Source organism: Hetaerina americana, unplaced genomic scaffold, assembly GCF_022747635.1.
Source record: "Hetaerina americana unplaced genomic scaffold, ioHetAmer1.1.p SCAF_29, whole genome shotgun sequence".
Classification (NCBI taxonomy): Eukaryota; Metazoa; Arthropoda; class Insecta; order Odonata; family Calopterygidae; genus Hetaerina; species Hetaerina americana.
The window spans coordinates 529,574-551,343 of record NW_027286863.1 but is presented as its reverse complement, the minus strand read 5'-3'; the positions used below and the strand labels follow the sequence as shown (position 1 = coordinate 551,343).

Genomic DNA, 21,770 nt, shown 5'->3' with positions numbered 1-21,770 from the left:
AAGAGTAGTCATAGATAAAGTTAATTCAAATTCAATAGAAGTTACTTCAGGTGTTCCCCAGGGAAGTGTCATCGGACCTATTTTATTCCTACTTTACGTTAACGACATTGACTCCGTAGTTACTACTAAGATACGTTTACTTGCCGACGATGAAGTGATTTACCGAGACGTCCGAGATCCGAGGATACAGGAGCGCTGTCAGATGACCTTAATGCGACACAATGCTGGTGCGACACTTGGTAATTAGCATTGAACTGAAAAAAGTGCGTATTCATAAATTTTTGGAAAAAAAGCAATGCCCTCCCGAACGCCCACTGCATAGGGAACACCGAAATGGAATGTCTAGACTCAATTTAATACCTAGGCGTTACCCTCACTCACGATCTCTCCTGAGTGAAACACGTACGAGAAATATGTGGACAAGCTAATAAAAAATTAGGATTTATTAAAAAGAGATTACTTGGTAAATATGATGAAAAGATCGTAGAGAAATGCTATCTTTCGTTGGTCAGGCCTCATTCAGAATATGCTGCTTGTGTATGGGATTCTCGCGAAGTTGGATTAATTACGGAATTGAATCACATGCAGCGCAGAGGAGCTAAATTTGTAAAACATTTTAATGGTAAAATTATTAGTGCATCCAAAATATTACGCTTTCACGCTTTTATTTCCTGTTAAATGAGAAGGGGGATGGAAGGTTTGCGATTGACGAGGAAGTTCGTTGGCTTTTTGTGCGCCAGCTACTCGTAGATTTTAACCTGTCGGCACTAGTGCTTCACTACCTGTCACGTATTTCCATTTGAATGACAACGATATAGACCATAGGTTACTCACCTTTTTAATGTATTTTTACCCAAGTTGTTCTTAAAAGCACAGCGGCCAAGTGAACGTCGCTATATTCATAAGCATCGCGTGTACACTGTCTGGACGTACATCCCACATTTCATACAGATTTTTTACATGATTTCCGAATGGGGTTAAGATTTAGATTCGTAACTAGATGGGTGCCCAACCTCTCTTGACCTTGGAGCACGAATCATCTCTTAAGTCCAATGGAAGTGACCTTTCACAACTGGTCTGTGATGGCAAATTAGACCTATCATTCGGAGGGACGTCATGACTTTGCTTTGAATGTTATTACTACTGACCTTCTACATTGGTGCATAATTCCGATTTATTTTATGAAGAATCATAATTATTGTAAAATATGTGTCGGCGACTGCTTTGTCATGTCCTTGGAAACATTAACTCATCGACTGTCATTCATTGTGGCTGATGGAAAGGCCACATACCCTTTAACTGTGTAAAAGACGCAGGCAAAGCGAAATGTCATTATTCGCGTATTGAAATGAATTCGTCCCGAAAAAATAAATCGAAAACTATCAGACAAGCGCCAAAACTAATCGATGCTTTTAAAGTCAAGGTCGTGGTTAATGCAAGTCATGTTGCAGCAGCCAATTAAATCACGTGCTTCAGCTTTTTACCTTGAGGGACGTGAAGTTGAGTCATTGCTTTGGGACAAAATCCTGCGAAGTTTAAAACGTGAGTATAATCACTTTAAAACACGTAGACCAGCAAATAATTCCTGATATAATTTACCTCGGATCTACTTTTGTGCATTTATTATTACTCTGTGCCCCGGTGCTTAGTTGCGCCAATTCGAACGCAATGACGACGCTGCCCTTGCTCGGTACGCACGTCAAATGCCCCGCGCTATCAAGGCCAGAGAAATAAGTGCCAACATGACGCTCCATTGCACTCTCTCCTGCTATGTACTTCAGATATGAACATTGAACATGAGTTGGTGTGATAAATACATGGAATGACGACATTCATAGTAGCACAGCGGGGTTATTCTTGCAAAAATTTAAGATGGAACGAAAAGAAAGAAAACGTTGCGGCTCCACGACACGCAGTCAATTTGCCAGACTGTCGGAAGACAAGCAGTTTGCTCTGGAAAGGAAATGAAATTATACTTGACGTGGTAACTCTATTCACGGGAATTAGGGATTTAACATGAATGAATAATAGAATATTCTCGTCCAAAATAAGTGTTTTCACCATCTGTTTTTGAATAATCAATATCGTATTAATTATTATTACAATGAAATCCTAATTTCCTAACTTGTAATAATAAAAATAAGCAGTATTGCATTTATTTTGACTGGTGTTACGGGCGGGGTCATGCAGCTTATTTCCTCCTTTTGCGTTTGATTGAATAATGTGTAAATGAGTGGCCGAGGCACAGTATGCAATGGCATTTGGAGTCGCAACCACAACCACGGTTAGTCGCTACATGGAATTAAATAAGGCTCTGCCTGCCTCTGAGTGCTTCGAATTTCTGAAATTGAACATTTTCCGCTTCGGGGCGTTTGCGAAGAGGTTGGCGGAATTATGTGGACATCAAAAGACCATAAATAGAACATAAATATGGGATTGAACACGTATGACTCTGATCCTATGCATTGCTATACGTACCATTATAAATTGGTAACATTGACGTACGTGGTCTATTCATCTAAATAAATAAATTGAATTAGTAAATAAGCATTTGCAAAGAGATCGGGGTTGATGACGTGCACCTAATTAGTAAGGGTTTAAAGAAACGGGCAGTGAAAACTTAAATATGGAAGAGCATTTTACATGGCTCAGAAACCTGGTCTTTGAGGCCGGAGAGGATAAAAGTTTGAGATTCGGGTGTGAAGAAGAAAAAATATAAAATGGAAAGAAAACAAAATATGAAGTTGTTGGGTACGAGAGAACGCCTTTGGGAGAAATTAGAAAAAGGTAGGGAAAGTAGTTTCAAGGGATACAGGATATTTTTTGTTACTTTAGTTGGGGCTTGCGAGTAGAGTAGTTCATAGTGCATGGATCCATCAAAAACCAACTATAAACCGGTATTCTTCTACTAATAATAATCTAGCAAGGTTTCCCATGCTCACATGTGGTCATTTGTGTGGATGGTTGCTACCCTGCATCACTGTGATTTCACCGCAGTGAAGTAATGAAGCTTTATGCTTTTTTGATGAAAATCATTTACTCATGACGAACTCATTGCCAGCGACACTTTCATTTGCTAAGGACTCGTTGCGGTCACTACCCTCTCTTTTTCTCTCCATCAAGTGATTGTAGTTTTTAGGGGAGGCGACCGACATTTGCTGAGGTCATTTGCGCCATTAGCGGTGGCCAGGGAAGGGCCAAGGGTGAAGAGAAACCCGGCGTCGGCATTGACCTACTCTCATCGAAAGGCGCCGAGGGGCCACACAGTTTAACGTCCCATCCGACGGACGGCGTACTCACTCAAAGTGCCCTCCGCAAAACACCTCAAGTGTCGGGATCGGGATACCACTGAAAATATATGTTTTCTCCAGGATTCGAACCCGTGCCCTCTCGGTGGGAAGCCAGTGCGTTAGCCACCGCACTATCCCTATCTCCCCTCTCCTTTAAGATGCTAATTTTTAAGAGCTTTATACAGATTTAAATGACCGGTCACATGGAATGCCAAAGGAAGCAAGAGCAGTTTCTTTTTACGAATAAAATCCCCTCCCTAATGGGTGGCGATGACGCTGAGAAAAAGACCCGTAATTTGGGTCCTCTTATCAGGAGTCGCGATTCTTTTCCGCGCACAGTACTCCGGTTCCGCGTTGTTTCCGTGTGGAGATCGCGTGTGCCCCCGTGGAACCCTCGGGCGCCTGTCGTCAAGGTCGCGGATGCTGAACGTCTACTGCCCCTCCTTACTCTTCCTCGCCCTCGTCTCTACCATATCCTAGATACTCGCTTATGGTAAACACTCGTAATAAAAGCCCATAACTCGCGAGACCACTCGCACTGACTGCGGCAAAGCGGACATTCTAGGTTTTGTAAAAACATCCAGAGAATTGCCAGTACTCCTGCGAGCTGATTGAACGCGTGCTCGCGGATTAAGAGATGAAAGGAACCATTCCTGATCGAGGCTCACGTTGCCGTCTTCATCTGAATATCCGTTGCAGGATGGCAAGTGGGTTGGTTCACTGTTAGGATACCCGGTCTTATTCTGTGATTACGACTGAATGCTATGCGATTTGCGACGGATATCATTCACATTCTATGAACGCATGAAAATGATGAGCTGACCCTTAATACGCTTGCTGTCGCAGTTTGCGTTTCACAACAGCGCCCCCTCCTCAAACGCTCGCCATGATCCGCACATCATTCGTACGACATGGCCATCAGGCTTTCACTCGGACTATTCTCGAGGAGGGAAAATTACAAATTTGACGAACTCTCGCGAAAATTCTGCATGCCCCTCATGGATATGATTTTGCATTTGTTTTTTACTACCTTTTAAGTCGAAAAATGTTTAATATTATGTTTTTTAAAGTTTAAAAGCCTCTCGTCGAAACGAAACGTATCCCTGAGGAAAACATTTCAAAGTCAACTTCTCAGTTTATATTTAATGAAGTAACAATCGCTGAGATTTTGTGTCGTCAACAAGTGATGTGTTCTCCAAGGTTAACCACGTGATTTGCTCGCCGTCGCCATTAGTTATTAGCATTATCTGTAATGATATCACATGCCTAGCACAAACTCAACTTTTCTCTCGTTTAAATGAGAGGAGGAGGAAGTACCTTGCGAAATTACTGACCGCAATGTTTTCTGTAAAATTAAAAGGCGGATTAGCGTACTTAATATTGCATGTACCATGTTTAAGAGTGACAACGGTGTTCTTTGCTTAAAAAAACTCTGAAATTTGGGTTATTCTAGTTTTACGCTGGACGAATCATAGAAGAATACTCAGTTTAACTTTATTCGAATTAAACTCGTTACACATGTATTAATAATTTAAGAAAATGACTCATATTTCCACGACGAGAGCGAAATGCGAACGCCACGGCATATGGTATAAAGTACGTAGTTATTCCCTGGAGTGGTTTTTAATTGCAAATCTAATGGCATGGTGCAAAGGTAGCAGGCATTTGTTGGACTCTACTGCAAGAGAAGCAAAATCCCAAATCAGGAAACTAATTCCATGGACTGGTAGGTAGTTATTGGTTCGTAGAGGTTTCCTTGGTTTGAGCGGCTTTGGCTCTCAATGCCTCATGCCATTGTGTGGTGGAATGAGACCTCGCCTGCTGTCGAATCAAGTGAATGTCTAGGAGATGTTCACCCACCCAACAATGTCGCCCTTTCACTTTGCGTCTCGTCGAACAAGCACAAGACACGGAAGAAATCGATCTTCTCTTGAGGGAATCGGTTTTTTTTGGAGTACCGCCGGACCGTGAGCTCGACTGGGCTTTTTCCTTCCGTAAAGATGAAATTAAAATGCGGTTCAAATATTGATCCTACCCGTAAGCAGGATCTCATGCCAACGCAAACACTGTTCTTGTCCCACCATGTCAATAATCAGAGAATACCTCTGTCCTTACTCATAGGCTTTGAATATCTTAACATCTTCTATTCACGTAAACTACATTTACTGAAACCAAAAAAAGGATTATTTTTTCCACATTTTCCGATATTTTAAAGGGTCTGGTTATAAAACTGCCGAAAATACTTGTGCATAACCTATGCATATTTTACGGTCCTTAAAAGGGCAAGTTGACGCGATAGGTAAATGTGGATAGCTGATAGTGAGTCAGCGCTTGTCCCAGAAAGTTAATATTTATGTATCAGTTAATAAGCGCAATTCCCAGCTACGCCTATACACGTTGAGCGCAACGTAAACTCACAAAGTACATTATATCCATCGCGGTCTGTTGAAGAACTCAAGATTACACCCAAACCTCAAAATATGTTCCAGGAAATTTCATGTTACCCCTAAAATAGAGGCAGAACTTTAACGAAAACGTAAAAAATAATAGCTAATAATTTTATTAAACCTTATCAGAAATAGAGTTATGTCCATATTAAAACAATCAAAAATATTATTTCGGTTTTCTCTACTTTACTTTGTCAGTATGAATTCATAATTTGAATAATGGACCACGAAGTAACTGACATTTAAGTTTTTCTGTTTATATTTTTGTTTATATGACTCCAAAGTTTTCCGCGCCGCAATTTACAAATATGTTATAAGGACACACAGACCAATAATTTATTATTTTTCGACTGCCTTAATGCCGCGTCTAACTTTAAGAGAGTTAATTAGTGTAAGCTATACTACTCATGCGCTGAGACGCACCCATATACGATTTTTCGCCAAATTGATTAGAGTTAATTAAATTTAATTATATTTTTCTAACAGCGCCCTCATCATCAATCTTTAGCTTTACTGCATACGAAAGGCAAGTCCTTCATCGAGAGAAATACTTGTACAAGAGTCTTGCGGTGACTGCTCAGTCACAGATTCAAATCACTCATATCCATATTCGTGCTTCAGTGACTAAGGCAAAGGTATAAATGCTGTTACGTCTTTCTTCTTATGCATCAATTATCTGTCATTTATTATTAGCGATCAAGTAAAAAAACTGCGTTTCCAGCCAACATATTTATACTACTGATATGGCGTCATATTTTTTTGCGTTTGAATGAAGTATTTTTCGTCGCTCAACTGGAAGGAAATCCACAATGCTGACACGGGAATCAGATTCTCCCTCCTTCCTTCTGTGGCCTCGGTTCTCCCACCCGATTGCATTCCTGTGCACGGATTACCACGCCAAGTTTCGATTGCCAATCAGCCATTAAATAGAAAAATCTTGCGAATGGGATGTGTCGCACTCAATATTGGCGTGGCACCCGAGAGAGGCAGGGCCAGGGGCGTAGTAATCGAGGGGGGGGAGGAGGAAGGAGAGGAGGGAGGAGAGGAGGAAGGAGGGAGGGCCTATCCTAAAAAGCCAATATATGACCCTGGGAGCAAATATATTAAGAAACCCGGCATGTAAAATCATTGGGAAACAGCTAAAGAGAACGAATACCTTTAAATACCTCGGCATACACATAGACGATAAACTTACCTTCCAACCTCACGTGAACTACACTTGCTCGAATGTTAAGACTATCTTTGGTGCCATAAGAAGGCTTTGCCGTTGTACATATGGCCTCAAACCGATGGAAAACATTTATGAGGGAGTAGTAATACCCATAGTCACTTATGGGTGCGAAATTCGGACCCACAGAGTCAATCTCGCAAGATTCGAGAGAAAGCTAAAGGAGACACAGCGTGCCTGCTTGATAGCGATGTGCAACAGCTAGTCCACCGTGAGCTGCGACGCACTCTGTATAGTGGCTGCAACTCCACCTCTAAAATACCGAATTTGGGAAAGAATTGCTCTAAACAAATGGAGGAAAAAATTAAATATAGAGTATTTCAACTTCTCGTTAGATGCAGAAAATGCAGTACAAAGATCAAGATTGAAAAGACTACTGAGACAGGAAACACATAGAGAATGGAACGACGAATGGAACAGAACAGAAAAGGGAGGGAAAACGCATCGTATATTTCCGAACATAGATGACCGGATAAAATTAAATATTAAACACTCCTCAGCAAGCACACAAGTATTAACTGGACATGGGAACTTCAACTCCTACTTACAATTCATAGGTAAATGTTTTACCCCTCTGTGTAACTGTGGGAAAGAAGACACAGCAGAACATAGAGTGGAGGATAGTGTATTCTATGAGACAGAGCGACAACTCTTATGGAACAGTATGGAAGAGAAGCTAAGAAGCATTAGAGAAATGATTACATTCTGCGTAAAGAACAACAATAAGCTGCTTGAAAAATTTGCAATAAGAAAACCGGCAAATACTGAACCACAACAAGTGAACGAACTGAAAAATATTCTTTGCAAAATATAGCAATGTATTCTCCCATTTGTCTATTGTGTGATTTTTTTTTCTTAAATTGTTTATCATTAGTTTAACTCCTAACATATATAAGCACCTATGGATGTTAAAATGTTAGAATAACTTATGTTGTTTCCTTATGTCTGGTTATTGTTTGTAAAAAGGGGAACTAAGATTCAAAGGAATCCCCAACTAACTGAAGTAAAATAAAAGTGGACCCAGGAAACCATTGGTCAAATGGGTCCAAAAATAAAAAAAATTGGATCTTCGCTGATATTTTTCCCTTCAAGACCAAGTTTTCGAGCTAAATAGAACTACGCACCTTGACGCAGTTCTCCCTATCTTCTCATTGCGTCTCACCTCGCAGCCCTGGTGATTAACCCCCGCATCTTTTCAAAAGCGTCTTTATATAATACCATTCATCTTTCCCATGTCTTTAATACTTTGCCTATCGCCATCTAAAACACTTCCTGAATATGTGAAACGTACCAACTTTCCTCGTAGTAGTTGTATTTAGGGGAGGCGACCGACAGCTGAGGTCATTTGCGCCAAAGGGGATGGACGGGGAAGGATGAAGGGTGGAGAGAAACCCGGCGTCGGCATTAGCCTTCTCTTTACGAAAGGCGCCAAGGGGTCCGCAGCTTAACGTCCAATCCGACGGACGGCGTACTCACTCATCGCCCTCCACAAAGCACCTCAAGTAGGGATCGAGATACCACTGAAAAATATTCAACACCGCTGGGATTTGAACCCAGGCCCTCTGGGTGGGAAGCCAGTACGATAGCCACCGCACCAATCCCGAACCCCTTCTCTCCTCGTCTACTCTCTCCAGCTTTATCATTTAACTTTTCCCAGTTTTCAATTTAACACTTCAAAGTTAAGTGTCGGATGTTTCTCAACAAATACCGTGTACTACATCTTGGATTTCCTCTTACTTGCCTTAGAGCATTACCTTCTTCAGCTCTTGTCTGCCTTCATTCCATCCAGACTGTCTTCTCTCTTCCTTCATCCATCCAACTTGCCCAACGCACTCCCTTATAATACGCTCTTTCATAATTCTCTACCTCTCGTTTCTTCCATCGGCTCCTGCTTCCTTCTTTCAGTATCACAGAGCTATTTCTTTTCTTCTTCTGAAGAATGATCTGGTATTTTCCCGGCGAATAATCTTGGAAAATTTTCTTCTTCTGTTTAAAGCGTCATCGTTGGTTTGCCTCTATGTCCAACTCATTTTATGATTTCTCCTCCTTACTCACATCCCAAAACTCTCCGATTTACATTCATAGATTAATTCTCTTGCCTAAAAAGCCAAGGTTTCGATTCAAATAGCGCTACGCTCCACGTAATAGCCTCGTAACATCTAGGTGTTTTGACAAATATCGCGACCGTGTAAAATCTAATACATTTCTAAACTAATACAAGAAAACTGGAATATTCTTGGAGACTAAACCATGAACAGACAGCTAATAGTACATCATTTTGCAAGTAAGTGTCTTCAGAATTAATGCTAGGAAAATCCACGAATTTCGAAGAGTAGAAATATTGGCGATAGTTGCGTTCGGGGAAATATTTTATTTTACTTTCAGTTTTCACGCATGAAAATATCCACGGCAGTATTCCCGCCCGCTGAGTCCATATTTAAGTGGCAGCGCAGGTGGGGCGGCGGGTGTTAGACAGGGGTGGGAGACAGGGTTGTCCATTATCACCTGCGTTTTTCTGCGGGGGAAAAGGTAAGAGAGGCAAGGGGGGGGAAGGCATGAAGGTTGGTGGAAGTAATTTCCATTCGCGGATGGATTATCGGGCTCCATTTGGTCAGTCAAGGGCAATCAATCATTGCGAGCGCATTGCAGAATCAGTGTGACTGGTAAGAAATGAAGGTCAATATACATAGCGAAGGTAATGAGGTTATCAAGGAATCGGAATGCTAAACTCTTCATTAAATTTGAAGGCTTCAACTAGAGATGCTAAAAGAGTTCACCCATTCGGAAGTATTTGAGCCGAAGGAGGGCAAAGTTGTAAAGGCATTAAAAAAGTAATGCCAGTCTATTGTGCCGTCCAAATATTATACTACTCGTGTGAGTATTTCTATATCATCGATATAGATATATATATATATATATATATATATATATATATATATATATATATATATATTCCCTCCCCGGACTACAACCTTGACGTGGTGGAAGGGCTTGTGCGTCCCGATGACCCCTAGAGCTGTGCTGGGGGGAGGAATAATAATTGCTCCTGGTAGGGTCACCCATGCCAGATAGGTCGAAGGTTAGGAGCCAGACGAAAGGTAGTCCACGCAGCGTCTGTTCCTCAGTGAGGCGGCTGCAATGGCGTCTGACGCCAGTGGAGCGGCCAGTAAGTGATGGTGTCACGTTAAAAACACTATTGAGGAGGGTAACGGGAAACCACCTCAATTATCATTCCCAAGATAAATATGATGGCCATTAGATAGAATATGAGTCCTGGCAACTACAGGGCTCGGCCCAATGAGGAGAGGGAAATTGGAGAATGTTAAGCGAGAGATAGAAAGGAGCAAAATAGATATTTTAGGTCTTGCGAGGTGAGATGGATGGGTAGCGGGGATTACTGGAGTGATAATTATAGAATAATATACAGCGGCGGGGACGGGAGCCAACGAGGGGTTGCCATAGTACTCAATGAAGAGGTGGGAAGAAGCGTAGTCAACATAGAGCAGGTAACGGATAGGTTATTACTAGTAGAGATAAAAGCAGAACCGACGAACATTGTTATTTTTCAGGTATACATGCCACGGAGCAACCATAAGGAAGAAGAGGTCGATAGGACATACGATCAGTTAGAGGACATGATCGCGTGTGTTCCTGCAGGGAAACATTTGATAGTGATGAGGGATTGGAATGCGACGGTAGGCGAAGGAAGAGATGGTGATGAGGGGGGCGACTACGGTTTAGGCACGAGGAATGACCGCGGGGAGAAAGCAGTTGAGTTCTGCAGGAGACAGGGGTTAGTCATCACCAACACTTGGTTTAGACACCACAAAAGACGCAGGTATACATGAAAAATGCCAGGTGACTCAGGAAGATATCAGCTAGATTATATCCTGGTTAGACACAGGTTTAGGAACAGAGTGATAAATTCCCACAGTTTCCCGGGAGCGGATGCGGACTCAGACCACAATTTAGTTGTTATGAAATGTAGCGTACGTTTCAAAAAGATAAGGCAGGGGCGGCGAGTTAGAAAATGGAATGTAGAAGCATTAAATGGGTTGAAAAGGAAGGAATACAAACAGGCGGTAGAGAAAATCATGGACGATGGTAAAGGGCTTAGTACTATCGAAGAAAAATGGGAAAGTATCACGAAAGGGTTATCGAAAGCCGCAAAAGATACTATTGGAACCCTTAACGCGAAAAGGACTAGGAAACAATGCATCACGAATGAAATGATTAAAAAGATGGATGAGAGGAGAAAATGGAAGAATGTACACACAGACATAGGCGAAATGAAGTACAAAGAGTTAAACAAAGAACTGAGGCGGGCAACAAATAGGGCAAGGGAAGCATGGTGGAAGACGCAGTGCGAGGATATGGAAAGCTTGCAGAGGAAGGGTGAAATTGGTGCGCTGTACATCAACGTTAAATCGTTATCGGGAAGTAAGAAAGGAAGATCTATGCTAACAATTAGAGATAAGGCGGGTAAGATAATAGTTGACGCAGGAAAGATCCAGGAGAGATGGAAGGAATATATAGAAGAACTGTATAGTAAAGAACGTAGACCAACAAAGTTAGGCATTGAAAAAAAATATGACGGAGAGAAAGATGGCTTAGGTCCAGGCATACTCGACGATGAGATATAAAGGGTATTAAGGGAGATGGAGCTAAATAAGGCCGTGGGGGTGGATAACATTCCTGCGGAATTACTGAAATATTTAGGAAAATGTGGGAGGAAGAGGCTATATGAGCTGATGCGTAGTATCTATGAGGAAGGAATCTGGCCGGAGGACTTTGCGAGATCATTGCTAGTCCCAATTCCGAAGAAGGTAAATGCTACATCATGTGAGGAATACAGGACCATGCGTTTAAGATCCCACGCAGCTAAATTTATTCTAAGGATCATAAACAAAAAGATAGAGAGTAGGGCAAATGATTACTTAGGGGATTATCAGTTTGGGTTTAGGAAGGGGAGAGGTACGCGTGATGCCATTGCAATAATGAGATTATTCATCGAGAGGATTATAGAAACCAACCAGGAGGTATTCGCCTGTTTCGTAGATTTCGAAAAAGCGTTCAATAGAGTGAATTGGGAAAAACTACTGAGCATATTTATAATAAATTTCTATCAATACTGAGCATATTGCAGAAAATAGGAATAGATTGGAGGGAAAGGAGGCTAATCCGCAACCTGTATATGTCTCAGACTGCTCAGGTGCGGGTGGGGAACGGGGAGTCCGGATGGGCAGTGTTAGGAAGAGGTGTAATGAAGGGTTGCCCATTATCACCGTTGCTGTTCAACCTGTATGCAGAGGAAATGATCAAAGAGGCATGGGAAGAACTGGAGGTAGGAATGAAAGTGGGTCGGGAATTCGTAAAATCTGTTAGGTTTGCTGATGACCCAGCTCATATTCGTCAGTCAGCCAAGTGGTTGCAAGCATTTCTGAGTGAATTGGAAATTCAGTGCGACAGGTATGGAATGAGAATCAATATTAATAAAACAAAGGTTATGCGATTTTCTAGAAAGAGAAAGGCTAAGCTAAACATTAAAATACGAGGGCAAAAACTAGAGCAGGTAGAACAGTTTGCGTATCTCGGAAGTGTTTTGGTCCAACACGGTCAAAGTAGTAGGGACGTAAGGAGAAGAATTGCGCTAGGCAAAGAGGCTTTCACAAGGAGGGAGTTGATGACAGGGACGTTGAGTAAGGATGTTAAGAAAAGACTCGCAAAAACTTTGATATGGAGTGTAGCTATGTGCGGCGCGGAAACGTGGTCAATGAAGTAGGAGGATAGACATAGACTGGAGGCTTTTGAAATGTGGGTGTGGAGAAGAATGGAGAAGGTGAAATGGACGGAGAAGAAACCAAATGAGGAAGTACTTGGTATGGTGGCGAAGAGATGGGTTTGTTGGGAGAAATCCAATGGAGGCAGGAAAAGTGGATAAAGGGGGTATTGACCGGCAGCGGGATGTTGAAGACTGTAATTGAGGGTAGAATGTTAGGCAAACGAGGAAAGGGAAGGAACAGGATAGGGATGTTGGACGGGATGAAGGGAGGAAGAAGGTACTCAGATATGAAGAGGGACCTGATATAGAGTAGGATGATGGATTTTGTATTTTGTTAGGAAGCGCAAAATATTTATCTAGTAGCTGTGGCAATCCAAAAACCTACCTTAACCGGTAGATTACCTAATAAAATAAAAGATAATAAATTCAAGAGACATCGTTTCAATTTCTTCAAGGGATTTAATCTATTCTCGGAATTTGTCATTTTTTTTCAGCCAGAATGCCGATCCACGGTAACCCTCCACTCTTCACTCTCGAATTTTAATCTAATATATCCTGACAGCTCCCTCCCTGTAACATCATCATCATTGGTCATATATGCCGTGGTTGGCAGGGCTCACCTTTGCCATGTTATCCTTTCCTGTGCCCCTGTCTTCATTTCCACATGCCCTCTTCCGCATCGCCCGTCATTCCCACCCCCCTCCTCTTGCCTGACCCTTCCACCTTCCTCCCTTCAAGAAGCATCCCCTTCTTAGCACGAGTCCAAGCCGGTTCGTTTTCCACTTTCTATGATTTCCAGACGTCTTCTCTCTTCGCCATCCCTCCTCATTTCCCCTTCATTCCTCCTCACCCAGTTTGTCCATTATATATTCCGCACTCACACCTCAAACGCCTATAGCCATTCCCAGTTCCTTTTTAACACAGTCCAGGTTCCTCAGCCGGATAACATAAGACTCCATTCATAACACTAGATGAAAATGTTGCTCTGTCCAATATCAATTTTGCTATATGTCACCTTTCTCTTCCTGTTGAAAGTTTCCTTGGCTTTCGCTATCCTGATTTAATATCCCATTCACTCCTCCAGCTTTTCGTTATCTCCCTGTATCACCTTCCTCTTAATAAGATCTATGTATATATTTGCCCTTTGAGCGCCCTCATAGGACACTTTCTTATATTATGTTCTGAATGCATTCAAACACACGCACACCCAAGTACTTGAAGGCAAAATGGATATCCTTGCCATTACGGTCGCAGGCACTCAGCGGCGTCACAGACAGCAGCTGGCTTCGTCAGCAGATTAAACACAGAGCGGAAAATGAGAACTTAAGGATTAGAAGCGCGAGAACACAGAATTTAGGTAAGTTTTAGTTCATTTTCTGTGTGATCCTGCCGCGTCCTGCGTCTTCACAACTTCTTATGTGTACTTAATATGCACTTCATTTCACATACACTTCAATTGGAAAAAAGTACTATTTTAAATCATTATAAGTTTAAAATAAAGGTTAGGATCATTATTTGATCGATTCGACTTTCATCTTTTTTCCTAAATAATAATGATTTTGTCACACAAATCATATTTTGATTTTCGATCCTTGGATTAAAAAAGGAATATAAAAACGGAAGATATAAACAAGGCTTTAAATAAGCCGCCATAATACTGATCTACACTCTGTATGCCGAACTCATTTATGTGTTTCAGATGGAAGAAAATTACTAATCGGTGCCAAATGCCAGTTCCTTCGAAGAATATTTGAGGAGTAGTTTGATGCACTAGTGTTCATACCGTGGCCATACTAATGGTTTGTGAAGGAAGAGCATAGAACGAGGAAATCAGATTTCTCCTCGGCCTTTTCTGGTTTTCTTTAATTCGGAGACACTGTAGTCACGTGAAAACTTTAATTATTTATATCGCACTGATTACCAGTCTATTGCAAGGAAATTGTCCGTTGCCATGGTTCTCGGCCACTGGCTCGATTTGAGTCCACCCATCGTCATCACTTTCTTCTCCATCCTGACTTCCTTTGGTTTAGTTCACATCAACTTTCTTTACCTGTGGACTCTGCATTTAACATTGTAACTTCACATCCAGGCAGGATGTGAAGTTACGATTGATCGCCGTGGCTATGCCCCCCCGCTTAGTTTTAAAATAGAGTTGTTTCATTTGGCTGAATGATGTGATTTCGGTGCTTCTGCCTCGCAGTATTTTTAATTTCATCCTGATCATTGGATAAATTCAAGTTTAATATTTTCCAGTCCGACTTTACCGGGGTATGGAAAATCTCAGCAAAAAGAAAAGTGAATACGTTTTTTCTTCCTCCCGTATTATTTCCGCATTCAAACCGGGAAGCGATCTTCAGGAAATGTAGACATGCTATTGAAAACAAATCAAATCGATTCAGATTATCAGAGTGATAGATTAATAGTATTAATTAGAAAAGAGGCTACAAAGAAGTATTGCATGATCTAGTATTGACCCTACACTAATAAATGTTTTATGAGTTTGTTGCGGCTTGGTTCTCACTTACTATTATTATAGTACATATATTAATGAGAGGCAAATGAGTAATGGAATACACGCAAGTTAGATGCTAAAAATTTGATTATTGTGGCTGATTGTAGTTCTATTGCCATGTAGAAAGTCAATTCAAAACTATCTCTAGATCCATGAAAAGCTACAATGTGCAATGCGAAAAATCGCGTACCCTCTCGGAAAAGTCATTCCTTGATGTAGTCTTTCATTAAAGCTGAAAAATGGCGGGGAAGGTTCCTGGAATTATTTGGTCGCCTTCGTTTCTCAGGCTTTCTGGTGACTCAAGGTCACAATTTATCCATACAACTTGTATTTGCTCACAAAAAGCTGCCCACAGTCTTTAGTGTAACCCCATAAACAATATTTTCTTCAGATGAAAATTTCCCTGATTGATGTTAATTGCATTGACAGCGTTGGCGAACCTCACGTTTGCATCAATTGCGGAAGGAAGATGGAGTTCCAAGGCTCATCGTTTTCTTTATCAGCCGTTTCAGATCCTCCACACATTTTAATATTCTAACGGGGCCCTTAGACATCGCCATTTAGGTTGCTCGACCCAAACAGCCATCATTCCCGAGGAGAACTGTTCGTCGTCTATTTACATAAAGGCGGCTCCTGCCAACTTTTGATTGCTCCATTATTATGGTGATTATAGCACCTTGATGGGTAAGGCGATTCGGCTAGGACCTGTTCCACCCCTTCGCTTTTTTAATTTTTTCGGTTATCTCACAGGATCACTCGCACAAAGTTTTATTCGCCTCAATGATCGCCCTCCCTGATGGACCACTCCGGACAAAATCTTCTAATTATTAAAAGTGTTCATTTTTGTACTTTTTTAAGTTTATGATTATACAACAATGATACAGCAAATGCTTTCAAAAATGTACTTAAAACTATTTCAGTATTTACGTTAGACGTTTGAGGATTCAAGCCTTTTCCCATCACTTGGACAATTCAGCCGGGACCTCCTCTTCCATGCATCATATATTTCAACAATAGGTGCAATGCTCTACGCTGTGACGTTTGGAGGAGGGGAAGGTTGTACAGGATAGTGAAAATAAGTGAGGAGGGGTTTGGGAGGCAGTCATACGTAGACGGCAGTCGAACACGCTCGGGTTTGTGACGCACAGTGACGACACCGGCCAATGTAATTTACACCAATCGTTGTTTTACGAGAGTAGTAATTTATTAAATTGTGTTAATAGACAGGGTGAAGAATGGAAAGAGTCAGAATAAATCACAGCATTTAGTCTAAAGTTGTTGCAATAAGTGATGGAAACAGATCATGAAATTTTTTTGACCATGGCGTGCCGACGTCACGTGTTTTCTATTTCTCTTCAGATTAATGAGATAATAAGCCTTGCAATAATCGGTTACAATATTACCGGCTACTTAGTATAAGTATCATGCCAGTGATAAGTATCACACAACTATCGCCTGTTCGCCTTGTCTGTCGTTTTAGTCACAATGGACTAATGTATATTTTAAGTATAGGTGAAATTAAAATCTGACATGGAGGATATACAGGTTCTTACCTGTAGATCATATTTGTAGTTCACCATATAAAGCTGGACGTTGATACACAATTCAACCAAAGTTTGTTGCTGTTCATGGGAGCTGAACTTTGTTAAACTCTGATAACCTTGCTCAAATTAAATTTGAAATATCGTGTAATCAATAAGAAATATCTTTCCTTCATGTGATATTACTTACGTGGCGCTACTTTTATTAAATTCGTTTTGAAATATGCATAATCCTGCGTGTATTACAATGAAAACAGTTACTCAAATATTCTCTGTGCTCGTGGACTCTTATACTGGCATACATAACTTTTGATCACTTAACAGAGGACAAAGTTGGTGAAATGTCACATTAGCTACATGGGATCTTCTCTGAAAATAGGCGTCATCTACGTCAAGTGCGTATGAAAGCAGAATTGAGGGAATGTCTCCAATGCCGAATAAAAATATCATAATTCATAAGAGGAAAGCTTTCCTTCAAAATTAAATAAATGAAATAATTTGTATTTTCTACAAATTACTTTTAGAGTACTTTTACCAAAAAAGACTACTGATTTTGAATTGAATTAAAAGGAATAGAAACTACAACCGTATGAATATTATGAGAAGAATCAACCCCAGCCGTTCTCTTAAAAAGAGTTCATTTCTTCCCATAGTAATTTTGACTTATCGCCACTTTGTCGCCACTCGTCGGAGTTGATTCTTCCCATAATAATTTTGACTTGTCGCCACTCATGAATTTCTCAATGTGGAGAATCTCTGCATTTGGTCATGCTTTGCCCAAACCTTTTCATAATGCTGCGACGTTGTGTTTTGTTGGAAAAAAATACTGAGCGCAAATTATGTCCATAGCAAATATCAGTGTAAAATAATGCAGGGGTTTGATACATTTCACATATAACTTTTCACAATTCTAATCGTTTTATAATCAGGGGCCAGATTCCAAATGTATGTAAAATAATGTGCAGCAGGAATTGCCAAGAAGGCCATTCCATTTTTTAAAAAATATTTCTATTAATGGCGGATTGAAGCCGACTGCCGAGCTATTTTTAATGTGTTCATCTAGATAATTTGATTAAAAAACTCTGGATGAATATCCATCGGAAGATCCTTTCCACGCAGAGAAAGTGGAAGCTCCTCCTCCTCGTCGCCAATGGGCGACCTCTCGTTGCTTTCTCTTCAGGAAATTCTGAAATGCTTGGCTTCAGAAAGAAAATGCTGAATTGAAAGAATACAAGCGGAAAGTAATTCCATTTTCTGGAGGGTTAATAATTGATGGCCGTGCCAAGCAAACGACAAACCGTATTGCATTCAAACTGGACTAATTCCTGTGTATTAATTTTTCTCGAAATATCCAATGATTTACTGAGTTACATGTAGTTAAACTGACTCTTTGAATGGCTATCTGAGAAATGTGCCAACCGCGACAGTGTTGCGCATAATTATGACATCAACGGTGTGGTCGCCAATGACGACGACTCCTTAAGTCCTCGCTGGATTACAAATTTCGTACCATAATGCCTTCCTTAAATACCTGGAGAGGTCACGTGAGACTTCGATGTTAGTCACTACGATTGCATTGTGCAGTCACAGGTCTCATACCTACTCCATATTGAAGCAGTCGCAAGCAGAGAAAAACGACTAGTTGAGAATTCATGGGAGTGCAAATGTGCCTCTACCTTACGTAATATGGTTCTGTCTGGAAAACATATTCCCTGGACTAGTTTGTTACGTAAACCATGGAGCGTGGAAGCAACTGTTGTTTCAGCCAGAGTACTTGAGGCCGGATGCGACGTGGTTGACATTTGTGATGCGTGAAATTCAAAACTTCGGGAAAAAGGAGGGGGGAGTGAAATTTGGTGACCTCCTGGCGTCACTTGTGGTTTCCCAAAAACTTCTGGTGCCCGTGTACTTTGGGTTTGGCTGCGGTTAAATGTTATTCAGGGACTCGAATTTTAACTTGGGCCCTCCTGTCGATTGCTGAACACTATATGCACTGGGTTAGCTCACCACACATAAGTATGCTATCAGTGGGGGAACGAAGTAATTGTTTCGGAAAATAAAATACCGTATTTTCCCATTGATAACGCGCACCCAGAATTTTGTAGTTATCATGAATTTGTATAAATACCGCGCGCCCAGGGCTTCATAGTTATCTTGAAGTTGTATTGATGCCGCGCATCTATGTGTATATACATGTGCATATGTATGAAATGGAATGCAATTAGAAAGGTATGCTTCCACACTAAATTATTTTTGCGAGACTCTTCTTTAAATTATTGTGCACATAGGTATGTAAATGTTGGGATTTATTCAATTTTCATTTTACATAACGCGCATCGTCATTTTTTTCGATCATCTTAACATTTTTGTATAGAAATTTCGCGCGCGTTATCGATGGGAAAATACGGTAATTTGTTCTTCCACATATGTGTCACTATGCACGAGCTAGGCTTCGACTTACAAAGTCATCGTCGAGCGATGTCACCTGATCATGACTGTCTAAGTCGAAACCTACATCGCTCACAATAAAATACATACGTAAGAACAAAGTATTTTCTTTTCCGATAAGAATCGCTTCCACAAAGTGACGCCTCAAACCATTCTACTCATCAAAGTAATTTTTCCTGAAAAACAAATATTTAGCAAATAATGTTGTTTATATTCCTTGTACTTTTAGTGAGTACGTCAACTCATTGACATGTTTAAAAATGTGGATGAGAAATTAAATTAATTAAAACCCTTTTCTTTTGACACTTAACCCAATTATTATTGATTTAATTCGGATATTTTAATTTTTCCTTCAACGCCCAGTTCAATGTTTTTATGAAACTTTATTCCGTTTTAATTTAATGCAATAAACACGTTCTTCCGTCATTTTTGTAATGTTTCAAACGTTGTGGATGGAGCTCGGTTCAACTTAAAACTCAGCTGTACGAGAAGTGTATCATTTAATCTTATATATAATGTATAACTCTTGAATAATTGGTTATTCGAAATTCCTAGTTTTGTCAAATTTTGCTCTCAATAATTAAATTTTAACCAGTATCTTCGTGCTTCTGTCACTTTTGCGCGTATAGATCCACAGGCATTTATTTAGCTTTCACATGTTTCATCAACCTGAACTAGTGATTAATAATGGAAAATCTCATGTTTATATTCATTTATCTCCATAAAAGTTCTAGTCTTACATAACTCAGGAACAAATACCGTTAAAGAAAACGACAAAAAGGAGGGCGCGGAAGGCTCGAAGTCACGAGGCATTTTCACGATCAAAGCACTGCCGTAGTTGGCTCTCTCTCTCTCTCACGGGGAGGGAGGGTTGCCTTCGACAAAGTGCGTTTATATAACAGAAAATGGTACAATAAAAATCTAACTGTTACGTAACAAACCAAGCCAATCAGTGTCAAAAATGATTTACCATATGCTAATATGTTCGTTATAATTTACCCTAATGTAGGAAACATTTCCAACTTATTTTAACGAACAATTTTAGCTATTGTTGAGCTCTACTATTTTGGGGTTCAGTTTGTAAAAGTGTTGAATATCAATTGAAATCGTACTCTTAATTTTTCTGTGGAATACTTCGTTTATTTTTTCTTAGGTTTCCAACCATATCTATTATGCTATGATAATTCGATAATAATAATAGCTTGTTACTCTCTACAGCTCCTAATAACAGAGTCTTCTGTAGCATCCCTGCTAAATAAATTAAGGAGGTTTAGGTAATAATCCTGTTTCTACTCCAAATATTATTCCGCATAACTAGCAGTAGTCTAGTCGCCTCGGTGTGCTTTTTAAGAATCGCAACTCTAAAACCTCTAAGCTCTGACTAAAATGTTACAAATAATCTTTAAATCCCAAACCATGTGTCAGAATAAATATTTTTTTACCTGCATACACTCCACCTCCCTTAAAACCATCCAAAATGCCTAATCTTGTCCTCCCCTGCCGCTTTTCCCAGTACCGCAGTCAGCATCCCATGGCCTCTTGAGTATCTACTACATCACTTTGAACTGTCTTTTAATGAGCATACGCCGAAAATTTAAAAAAACAAGGCGTTTTACGCATAATACTGGGCACCCCTTCCACGTGCGGATTTCAACTGTAAATGCTAATTGGCATGTCTATTTGTAGATACCTTAATAATGTAAATCGTGACCGTACTACGATAATACATCGCACATACTTTACCGTTTTGAAATAGTGGATTCACAATGAAGAGTTGTCATCGGACTCACCTGAAGTATGTTGTACTTGTTTGAATTTTCTCGCCATACCCTGGGTCCCTTTGTTTCTCGTTCAAATGGTCCGGGGATCGCCATATTTCACAGCCGCACGCCGTTTACAGCGGCACCCGGCATTGAAATCTCCACTCGCCGGTGAATGTCCTAGAAAGTAAGCGCCGAGTGTTGAAGCATCCGCGGGTCAAAAATTGTCAATCCCATTTACTAAGACACTGCTAACTCACTCAGACCGTGACGCCCTAGAAGACCGGGCGCAAACCGCGTGCTTCCGGTCTTCGCCTCACGCAGTTGCGGCTTGCGACCTCCGCTTCATTCCAAATCCAACGGGCAACTGGCTCGAGCCATTTGCTCGGCCTTCATCGCGCGCGCCCTCCGCCGGACTCCACTACCCTCCCCGTCCCCTCTCTGTCGTGCCTTAAATCTCACTCTTAGGAGCCTGGCCTTAACCAGCGTTTTGATTGGTGAGATGACTTAGGGTGGCAGAGTCAAGCGCCAAGGACCTCGCCTCGGGAGAGCAAATCATTGTTCATGGGAGAAGTGCGAAAGCATTTTTTCATTCGAAACAACATGATCGAAAAGTTTCTCATGGACATCGAAGGATGTCCATTACGGAGCGTTTTATCGTGGAGGTTCCGAGCGAAATGGCAATCTTGTTGTCATAACACATTCTGGCCTTCAGCTCGTGGAATAGATCAGGATTTACGGAGTAAGCGCTATTGAGCGCAC

General features: G+C 40.9%; 1 protein-coding gene across 1 annotated transcript in view; it reads right to left on the bottom strand.

Moving 5' to 3' along the window:
- The window catches only part of LOC139689895 (facilitated trehalose transporter Tret1-like), a 68,774-nt gene extending 47,314 nt beyond the window's left edge, over positions 1-21,460 (bottom strand). The window contains exons 1-2 of the mRNA XM_071587013.1: positions 21,269-21,460; positions 21,039-21,188 (exon numbers count right to left, since the gene is read on the bottom strand). Coding sequence (XP_071443114.1) covers positions 21,039-21,122 — 84 coding nt within the window. The 5' untranslated portion in view covers positions 21,123-21,188; positions 21,269-21,460. The remainder of the gene's footprint in view (positions 1-21,038; positions 21,189-21,268) is intronic.
- Between the last annotated feature and the right edge of the window lie 310 nt (positions 21,461-21,770).